Source organism: Varroa destructor, unplaced genomic scaffold (genome assembly GCF_002443255.2).
Source record: "Varroa destructor unplaced genomic scaffold, Vdes_3.0 BEIS01000004.1, whole genome shotgun sequence".
In the NCBI taxonomy this organism is placed as follows: domain Eukaryota; kingdom Metazoa; phylum Arthropoda; class Arachnida; order Mesostigmata; family Varroidae; genus Varroa; species Varroa destructor.
This window is the reverse complement of record NW_019211457.1, coordinates 48,479,189-48,490,009: the sequence shown is the minus strand read 5'-3', so window position 1 is coordinate 48,490,009 and position 10,821 is coordinate 48,479,189. Positions and strand designations below refer to the sequence as shown.

Below are 10,821 nucleotides of genomic sequence, written 5' to 3'. Positions count from 1 at the left end.
TATACGATAGCATAGAAAGCCAAGTAATCAAAAAATACTTGGACTTATTTAGCAGTATTTACTAAACAAATATCTGATTTTCAGAACGATCGTCGGCAAGCCAATCGCATACGACTCAAACCTAACTCCAGAAAAATTGGCTGAAAAGGTAAAATTTCTTTTATAACCAGCACACTTGTAAATATTGTAATTAGGCTATTGGAAACTAGGTTAAATGGCGAATTAGCAAAGCATATCAAAGGAAAGTACCAAATATTAAAGCAAAAAAAAATTACCCAACTCATCAATTAATTCTTTACATTTAGTACAACTAGTAAAGAATCTTTTTTTTTATTTAATATTTGGTCTGTATTTTCATTTTATGGTCTTTTGAAAAACACGATGGATTGTGTGAGTTTTATTTACGCTACTAAACTCAAGGTAACAATAAATTAAGCTTCGCGTCAGAAACGCTTTTTCTTTTTTACCTAGTATCTGCTTCAAAACTAACCTAAGCCGAAGGTTTGATTTGAAACCAATAAAATGTCATTAAATTATGTCGTCTTATCTGAATCGTTGTATATATTTAGGGAAACTAATCATACTATAGAGATGCGAAAACCGTATTTCTCGTTTATGATTGTGATATGTTCTACTTTAATTGGTGAAACCCCTTCGATCAGACTATCGACTAAAATACATACAACTTGGGAATGTGTAAATGAATATTTGAATCTCTATGGAACACATTTTGTGCTTGTTGGTAACGTTCGTTGCGATTGAACATACGGCTGTGCGATGGATATAGAGTAGCTCATTATCTTAATCTATAGATATTTAACATTTCCAGATAATAGTATAGGTTAGCAATCAACGATTTTCTCATGCAGCTTCTTCTATGCTTATATTTATTTCATCATATTGAATATAGACAAAACTATCGATTGAAGACTTGATAATGCAGCATCAGCGTATCCCAGGATCGATCTTGAAGGGAATCATTGATCGGTTCGATTGGCTTCCAACACTACTTGGCCAGAAAACCAAACGACGAATTTCAGATGGCAACAATGAAGAAATAAGTGAGTGTCGATAACAAGCATATTCGAAAATTCGAACTTATTTCGTTGTCTGAATAATACCTGTTGCCATAATATAAAGCGTTACTAATGAGAACAACGTAAAAATGTTTGGTGTTACCAGGGAAACTGCAGTTACACTTCGTCAGAGACAAACGAAAAGTAGGTTTGTGTTTAAGTTGTTTGATTGTTTTTCAGTCTCTCTTATAAATGTACTTAGTAATTCTAACTTCTAGATCCTTGTTATTGTTTTTCTTGTTTTGACATGATTGGTTGTAGTCTTGATTTGAACTTGTGCCGAGGATTGTTGTTGCTTGTGTGCTTGACAGTTTATTTCAATCCGAATGAGGACAAAATGAAATTTCAATTTTTACTTTATTCCAGAGGTAGGGCAGATTTATTAGCGTGTATTTATGATGTATCATAAGACATACATCGGACAAATTTTTATTTTCAACCTCATCATGCGCTTCTTATGCAATGTAGCCTGTACATTATATTTGTGATAATAAAGTACTGATTTTTCTGTAGTTTGCACTCTTACTGGTGTTACACTTAGTTAGCTAATTGTGCGAAGCGCAACTCTATTGTTACCGTGTAAAACTAACCGAAACTGTATCTTCGTGCTATCTACTTGCTAGTTTGAGACTTTAAAAATGGTTTTAACAGAAAAGTTGGTTTTAAGAAATCTTATTGGATACTTTTATATTGATTAAAAGCTAAGAAATGTCGGCGTCTAAAAATGTATATATTAAATGTGTTTTTGCCCTTTAATTATTTTTGCGATAATATATTTTTTACAGTACCTTCGGTAAAGATTTACTGTGCGTGGCGCGATAAGTAATCGTAAATGTGTTGTTTCGGTTTGAGATGTCCGCAAGAATTGTGTCTAGAATAAAGACAAATTATTTTTACGTTCTAGATACAAGGCTTGTTTATTAATACGTGTTGGTATTTCGGCTACTGTAGTATTTATATCATGTTTAATTAATTCTCTATAAAATGAATGGCTAAAATGTTAGAGTTCTTTTCATTTTGAAGTAGCAGGCAGTAAAATTGATTTGATAGAAAAAAACAAAACATTAACTGACGCAAAATTGTGTCAATTAAATGTTCATTCAATATTTAGCCTTCCTGGAGATAAATTAGACTTAATATATATCAAAACAGTGAAGTAAATGTAAAGAGAGCTTAATTAATAAGTGCAACAACATGACAGAAGCAGAGTTACGGTTATTGCAACAGTTGATATTTCCTTATGCTTATATGTTACTTGATCAATTGTGCTAACACGCAATCTGACAGTATTACATCGATCATCTCATAGAGAAATCCTTATATAAGCGGAATTCTTCTCTTTTTTCTCGTTTTGAGGCTAGAAAATAGCCTTGGTATATTCAACTCCCTGTTTGGAAAATCTACTTACGCGGGTGTTTTTATATAATAGAAACCAGATTTTACTTATCTACTCAGCAAAGTTTTTTAAGTCAATTAACTGAAATTATTATTTATCGTAATTTTTTAGGAAACGGGTTCGAGATTCAGGGTATTGAAGTACACCCGCTATTGACGTAGTGTGCAAAACCCTTTCACCCCACGAAGGCCTTTTCTAGTGCAGCCAGAAAGAGCGTATGTGACTGTATAATTTTCAAGTCAATGGCGTCTTTAAACGTCTCCTTTGTATCTAATGTAAGTCATACTGTACAATATGTGCAGTCCAAAATTAAACAGCTTTTCTGTCGTATTTATGATAAGCTGGAGGTACGTAAGTCAATAGATTTGGAAGATAACATCAGGACGCATAACATCTGTCCGTCGAAGGTAACGAGGGTATAAAAATCAATAGATGTTATAACATTTTTCAAGAAGTACGATGTTTTTGTTGCATAGCAATGGATGGATAGATGGAACTTGTCTACTAGCTGGCTGCTTGTGCGAGTCAAGCCTGTGACTAGGGGGATAAAGGCGTAAATAGATTATATTACGTAATTTGCAAATTGTATGTCACGAGAAAGTTATGCAAACATGTTGTTGAACATTATATGCTTTATACATGTTTGAATTACCACTGGTTTATTTTTTTTATTACCTACGGCGTGCGCCCGTAATGTATAGAGGTGAGGATAATTTAGAAAATGGAGAATTTTCTTCCCAGAAAACATTAGAAAAGGGATTTTATGCGTCGTAACTGCTGTCCGCCTGTATCAACCACCGACCGGTACATGGAAGAACTGCAGTAATCAAAATATACATTTCTGTGTCGGTAATTGACAATATGTGATGCATTAAGGATGCTAAGCGGAATCCTCGCAACTTATTGCTAGTCTGTCTATATGTAATGCAATTCACGAAACCTTAATCATATGAAAGGTGTCCAATTAAGATTATTATTGTTATTAACTATTTTGTCTAAAAAGTGTCGATAATCTCAGTTTGTTGGCGTTATTTTTGTATCTGTAATATATTTAGAGGTGACTGGGGTAAAGAGTAAAAAGAAAATAAAACTAAGAACATATTTTCGGAGGAGCTTCACTTTTATTAATTAGGTACGAAATACACAGAACGTAGCTTCGTTGTGGTGACAGCCATACATTTTTTAACATTTTTCAGTGGTGCTGAGCTCTAAAACAATAGTATAAGGGAATAGTATTTGTGTTGAACGAGCCTAGCTTATTCACATGTGCGTAATAGGAGATAAACTTAATATCCATGGTTTAAATGTTTAATTATTTAAAGGTGCTAACATATCTTTCGTACTTTTATCATTGTTTCTATTTAATAAGCTTATATACATTGGCATCATCATCAGCTGCTTTCTTAAATATAATTAAAATAATAGTAATACTTTTTCCTATATGGCTTCAAACAACGGTAAATAATACGTATTCGCTCAGCCAATTATTATTATGCAATTATATTATGGCCCTGCCCAGTGACAGATTAACAACAAAATTTTTTCAACTGGACTTTCCCATTACCCCTACACTGAACGGGAACATGAGCTTTGGAGAACGGATCATATTTTGTGTTCCATATTTTTGCTATCTTCTATTTTTTTGTACCACTAAGCCGCTGATACGTATCTCACACATACATTGGTAAGCCTAACATTTGACTTGCAATTTTTTTTTTGTTTTTGAAGTTCTCTGTAGATTTCCTTGCCAAACGCATGACAATTCGGAAAATCGTGAAGCTAACATATGTATCATATTCAAGCAGGTGTAAATCACATGAATCACTCCATTACCCCAAAAAATAGGATTTTCAGATAAGCTAGGGTTGGATAGAAAAAATTGACAAGTTGTTTAACAGCCTCTTGTGAGTCGATCAATGAGCTGCAGCTGTTTACCAAGCTCAGGGCCGCTTCAAGTTCATTGTGTAAATCAGAGTACACTTTGTTGCCCTGCATTGCCCTTACCTGCAATTTTTAAAACAGAGTTAGTCGCCAAAATAGTAAGCAAGTATCTACAAGTTGTCTGTATTCAACAAAACATTAACATTTCGTGCATTGATCTCTCAGGGTACGGTTAATTTATGCATTAATTCATAAGAAAAGAACGTTAGTATCAGTGCCTTAAATTTCATAGCTTGAATTAAGATAAGAGAGAAGATATAATAATAATATAGAACAAATCGTTTTACCTTAGCCAGTGCTTCGCTGGCAAAACGATGCGGTTTGTGCTCGCCCGCTGCATTTTGTCTTGCTTGGAGCATGACAAGTCCGTCTTCGGTAAGGTGTTGTGCAACGATAGCTGCAATCAACCGGCTGTTGAAACGAAACTTTATTGATAAAGGCGAACGTCGCCCGAAGCCTATTGCACCTAACAAGCCGCTCGAAACTTTGTCCTCCCCTGCTTGCAGAAGACTCCCCACGAACCTTTGTAGATGCCTGAATACGATGCGCACATCACCCCCGTATTCTAACTGACGAATACTCAGGACAAGTAGCTTGTCCCATAACAATAGGATTTTGGGCTCGGCTTCTTCATTGACTGGAATGGACTCTACTACCCAATCGACGATTCGACCCAGGAGTGTCAGTTCATTCTCTAAAGAACCACAGTAGCGCAGCTTGTGGAGCACGTATGCGTATAAGGTTAGAAATGAACTACTTTCCACGGCTGCTTTTAATAATTCATCAATTTTTGGACCGGGAAATCTCAGGGCTGTTAACATCGTGCTCCAGCCACCATCAGAGGAAAAAATTTCAAGTTCAGACTTTGAGTAGGCAGCAATGCAAGCTTCTACTATGTGTGGTACAGCCTGCTGATTGGACAGGGAAGCGGCTACCGATATACACGATAAGATCAAGTCAGATCCAGGATTTGCACTGATCCACAAAACAAGTCCATCCGTCAACACATTAGTCCATTCAAAACTATCGACAATGTCTAACACCGAAAACACATCTTTTATGAGTGTGAGGCTTTGATCATTGAAATCAGGCTGTTTAGAGTTAATCAGGCTAGTCACGTAAGTCATATGCTTCGGCATAAACTGAGACACACACTGGCGATTTTTGACTAGATTCCTGGTTCCGGGAGTTTCGGCGCACCTGCGCACCAGTCTGGCGGTCATAGCAAAATAAGCTGCTTGTTTTTCGAGTGTTGAGCAAGAGGCATTAACTGTCCTAAGACAGGCGATATTTTGCATGAAACTCAACAAAACGTCATCCTGAGAGTTGTCATCTGGTAGTAAAACACATAATGGATCACATTTCGTTTCAAAAAAAAGCATAAGATCCTTTAATAATTTCCCAGGCACGCAGCTCCAGTCAAGCTCGGCCAAGCTGTGGCAAAGGTCACGCGTGCGTCCGGAAGCTGTCACAGTCTTATCCCAACCGGTTTTCAAAAGAAGCTCAACAAAACGTGAGTATGCTTCTGTGCGGGCGGTATGATCCCATTTAATAGCTAAATCACTAAGCAGATACGTCCAATCAAGTCGTAAAAGTATCTGAATTAAAAAAGGCAAATGATTAACGTATTCGGGTTCTAGAACTTTGGTCATTAAACGGAGGTCTTGCACATTCGGGACAAAAGCTTCCCATGGAAGGGATAGTATCTTTTCATAATAGAAGGTCGTTATGTAGTTTGGGGTAGCATTCCAAACATAGCTTATGAAATAGCGTTGCCACAGAGAATGAAAGACGGAGGATTGAATTCTAGAGAGAACCGTTTGCACTACTCCCAATAATTGGACATAGCTCTGTAACATAACCGCGATTTTTTGTTTCTCTCCCGGTAGCCAAGGCAGACAGTACTTTTTACCCTCTTGCACTACGCCTAACCAGGGTTCATAGAGATCAAAGATCGCCTGCAATGTGTGATCTATGTCAGAAGCACTTGGCATGTTTTGGCTCATGGACTGACCTTTTTGAACGATGTACAACGTTCCCATGAGCGTGTAAAGTGGGGCCAAAGAGCTGAGATAATAATCACACAAACAATATAATCCTTTTCTCGGCGCTGAAGCCTCTTTGTTGCGAAAATCTTTGAAGAAGTCGGACATCATTTTTATGCTTTCTTCTACGCGACTCGCACCAGGCGCTCCACAAATCACGGGTAGGTCCCCTTGCGTAATGCTCTCATAACCAAGCGCCTTGAAAAATGTTGTAAATGTTTCCAAAGGTATATTGTTGAGACGGACTCCGTTGAGCAGCATGTTGAAAATTTGGAAATAATGCTCGAAGTCATTGACTGCCAGCAGTGTCTGCATTTGATTTAGATAAAGAGCCTCAATCTTGGATAACAGTGGCTCTAACTTGCTCTTTCGACCTATACTCTGCAATGCCGCTTTCAGGGTTCCAATCAAGTTCTGTCGGTCTAGCGCGGTCGTCGGTGTCGTTCGCAGGTAGGAGCCAACATCGAACTTACTAAGGAGAATAAATTGCGTTTCATATAACGCAGGTCCCAAGTTGTAGCATAACACGTTGTACATTTCCGCGTAGCGAGATGGTTCACATACCGCAGGAGCGAAGTAAGGCGAAAGATATGAGACGAGATGCGGGTTTCGTAGAATTAGATCAAGAAGTGGCCGCGTTTGTGTAGGGTCAGGTCGTACGACAGCCTGACCAAGAACTTCTAGACACTGTGTCAAAAACTGGCGGGTAGGGGTGTGTTCCAGACAATCTTTATTCATGAATGACACCAATTCGGCAAACAACTTGCCACCTGTTTTACGAAGGTGCAACCCAGTAATCGGCTGTAGCTGAAGGAAATTAACCAGCTTTGTAATAACGGATTCGACGAAAGCGCATGCGTTGATAACGCCGGTTGAAGGAGGGCTCCGTAAGTCACAAATGATTGTTGTCCATTCGTTGCGATTTTCGACCACATTATTACTAACAACCTTGTTCTTTGTTGCCTCGTGGAACCTGAATACAAGTCGGGCATGCTGCTTACATTTGGGGCCAAGCGCACATGCCATATAAAACTCAATAGAGCGATCCTCATTGGTATAAAGCTTCTTCAGGTAATCGTCGATATTTTCGTCAAGGTTACTAAGGTGGATACTTTGAGCATTAAATGCCCTCGCATGCCCCATGATTGTCTTTAGTTCCGACCTTGCGTTTTGTAAAAGTTTTTCTCCACGCAGAAGCACCTGTTCAGTAACTTCGGGGATAGCAAGTTTTATAATGGGTAACGGAGGCGCTCCTTGAGTATCGTCGTAGCATCGTAACCTATGCAGGATTTTTTGTTCAACTGTTTGTTCAATCTGAGTTGATTGTAATTGTTGTTTCACTTTGAAAGCGTTCTTTTTTTCGGATAACTTATCTAGGCATTCTTCAATAAGTTCTTGGTGAACCAGATCTGTCCACAAGCCAGCCCTGTTGCAAAGCAAAATCTGCAGCAGCTCTGAATTATATTGAGGAGGTAGAGCTAGCAATGTCACGTTAGGGTCATGGATTCGAGGCTCTTCCAACCACAAGTATAAAGATCTGAAATATTTCTGAAGTTTGCCAAACAGCTGGCATAGTTCGTTCATCTGTGCGAGGGCACGACCTGTCTTTTTTGTATGATCTGACAGTGGTTGCTCCTGAAGGTTTTTAGCCAGATCACAGTAACGCCTGTGGTAATGCCCTGTAAGTTCATTCAAACGCCTTTTAAGCTGTTTGAGCACTGGATGATAGGTGGTTCCTTCAAACAGCCGTAAACCAACACAACATCCAGTTGGAGCTCTTTGAAGGTACAGCTGAAAAAATTGTTGCCAAATGAGAGGTAAAGCGGGATGATTCATTTCGGTTTCAAGAGCTTGCTGTGCCCATCGATAGACGAGTATAAATTCTTGGCTGGGTACATTTTTCATCGAACTTGATACTAGCTTTAACGCTGCCTCGGTCGTTAATTTAGTATTAGCAGCCATTTCCTTAATAAGTTGTTTCCATGGCCTGCAGTTCAACTCTACTCTGCCCTCAGCTACAAGGCCTGCCCAGGCAAACCAGGGAAATTGTTTAACAGAAGAAAGTGCTACAAGGATTGGCCATGACGATCCTGAGCCCCACCACACATAGCTCATCACCGATCGAACCATTGATTCATACGCAACATTGGACGAAACTACGCTGGATAATGAGTCTTGTAAAAATAAGAATACTTTCTCAATACAACCAACCTCCTGGTATGCCAGTTGTACCAAAATGTCCAAAAGGAAATATACACTTTCACGTGCTTTAGCCTTAGTACCTCGCTTAACGGACATTTCAGGCAAATTAAATAGAATTTGCAGCCACATAAGTACGCATTTTGTTTGTAAACTCCAGGCTTTTGCTTTACGTACTTGAAGTATGATAATCCGCCCAAGTTGACTCAGGATATCTCCAGGAAAGCTGCTGACCACGAGGTTCTTAACTATTGCTGAATAAGTATTGTCGGCCTGAATAATGGTTTCCATGGCCTGTAAGAACTTCACATGGGTTACTAACAGTTCGGACTTGCAAATAAATACAGCTGTAATTCGGTGAATGGACTCTATGGCTGCTCTGAACTGATCTTTATTAACCAGGTCTACGATAAAGGATACACCTCTTGTTACAATTTCCTCTCTATAATGGCCCATGGAGCACATCATCAGCGCAATGTAAAGTGCAGGCGGGAGTCCTTCTGATACTCCGACCCGCAAAGGTTCCAACCAGCTGACACTGTCAAGTGAAAGCGCAACCCCTATTGGCGGTTCGTCATCGGTAATCAGCTTCCGCTGCGCGTGGTGTGGATAATCTAGTAGATGTAGGTGTAACTGTAGTAACAAGTCCCACAGGTACTGGATGAAGCTGTCAGGAGTAGCTGGCTGTTTTGTGCCAAGTGCATAGTCCGATATGTATTTGAACTGTTTGTACGCATATCCCGTTTTGTCAAACGGAAGGTAGTGCGCTTTGTATGCTGCCAAAATAATTAGAGCTATTTTTTGATGATTATGTTGCGGAAGAAACAGATTGCCAGTGTTTTCATCATATCCATAATTCATATTCTGGAGAACTAATCGCGCTAATGAATTTTGAGAACTCACAAGATCGTTCTCTACAAGAAATCCGTAGAGTATATCTAAGTCCTCGTCTTCTGGGATCCAACGGGTGAGTTCGAACCCGCTAAAAAGATAACATGCCATGTTACCCACCTTGCTCATGTTTTGATGAATCTGATCAAGCAACACCGATACAACAAAAGGGTGCTTCGTAACCAGTCGAGACAGCAAGTCCCTTCCAACTTTTGAATGTACCTCTCTTAATTTTTCGTGTATGTACGTTATGTTAAACACTTCGACAGCAACGGTATGAATAAAGGCCCGATTGGCTTCCTGTCGGGAGATGGCCATATTTGCAAACGTTGTTAGAAGATAAAAGACCTCTTCTTCGAGCATGTTCTCAATCTTCTCCTCAAGTCTGGCAGGTGACTGGAGCTGCTTAGCGATTTCGTGAACACGCATATCCACCAATTGCACTTCTTCGCGGTAATTGTTATGTAAAAGCCAGAGAAGTTGCCAGATGATACCGTGTGACACGTTCTGATATGGTAGGACGGCCATGAACTGCCATGCTCCCAATGATTCTGAAAAAAATATGGAGTTTACTGCTCGCAACAAAAACTGGTCGTACTCAACTTGAATGCGCGTTAGTTCGGTCGCGCTAGGATTTGCCGCACGGAACGCCTCCCAATGATCCGATATGTATTCAACGCAATGACGTATGAGTCGACTGATTCGCTTGGTCAGATTGCGGTAGCGCCTAGAGTGGTACGTGCGCAATCCAACGCGTAGCGTGTACACCAAGTGTGTTGAAAACGAAATCAGTTTAAGCATATGTTTTGCTGTAGTACGGTCAATGTCATAGACTTCATCAGCTAACAGTATATATTTGAATATCTCACGGAACGGGATCTGATTGAGGAGGTCTACTATATCTTGTTCAGCCCATTGGAAAAAAATGGGTTCCCCAGATGCTCCGTTCTCTCCATCACCGTCCACAATGCACCACGTATCTGCTGGACTTTCATCGACCACGGTCTTGAATTTACGAAGGAACACCTCGCGCTGTTTCACAGGGCTACAAATGAGATTTAAAGCAAGCATTGGGTAATCGAAGACTTGTCCTGGTTGGAAATTGTTGTTAATCCACTCTTCCTGTTGGGTCCAAGCATCACTGGGGGGCATCTGAATCAAATCTACTGCCCACTTAGAGATTCCTGCCGGACACCTATTAATTTGCACAAAAGGGCCAGATCCCTTAGTTACTGCTGATCGAACACGTTTTCGGAATGTCTATATACATCAA

The 10,821-nt window shown here is 39.5% G+C and overlaps 2 protein-coding genes across 18 annotated transcripts in view; one reads left to right on the top strand and one right to left on the bottom strand.

The window, feature by feature from the left end:
• Positions 1-3,584, top strand: part of LOC111249263 (DGAT1/2-independent enzyme synthesizing storage lipids) — a 15,474-nt gene extending 11,890 nt beyond the window's left edge. For 10 of the 14 annotated variants that reach the window (XM_086988726.1, XM_086988729.1, XM_086988728.1 and 7 more), the window contains 3 exons: positions 85-148; positions 911-1,061; positions 1,183-1,595. In XM_086988726.1, coding sequence (XP_086844852.1) covers positions 85-148; positions 911-1,061; positions 1,183-1,268 — 301 coding nt within the window. In that variant the 3' untranslated portion in view covers positions 1,269-1,595. Of the gene's footprint in view, positions 1-84; positions 149-910; positions 1,062-1,182; positions 1,596-1,861; positions 1,980-2,583 lie in introns of those variants that run through there. The other 4 variants (XM_086988730.1, XM_086988732.1, XM_086988731.1 and 1 more) reach the window with 4 other exon arrangements.
• Epg5 (ectopic P-granules autophagy protein 5) overlaps positions 3,572-10,821 on the bottom strand; it is a 17,140-nt gene continuing 9,890 nt past the window's right edge. For all 4 annotated transcript variants that reach the window (XM_086988709.1, XM_022802870.2, XM_022802872.2 and 1 more), the window contains exons 8-9: positions 4,701-10,743; positions 3,572-4,476 (exon numbers count right to left, since the gene is read on the bottom strand). In XM_086988709.1, coding sequence (XP_086844835.1) covers positions 4,294-4,476; positions 4,701-10,743 — 6,226 coding nt within the window. In that variant the 3' untranslated portion in view covers positions 3,572-4,293. The remainder of the gene's footprint in view (positions 4,477-4,700; positions 10,744-10,821) is intronic.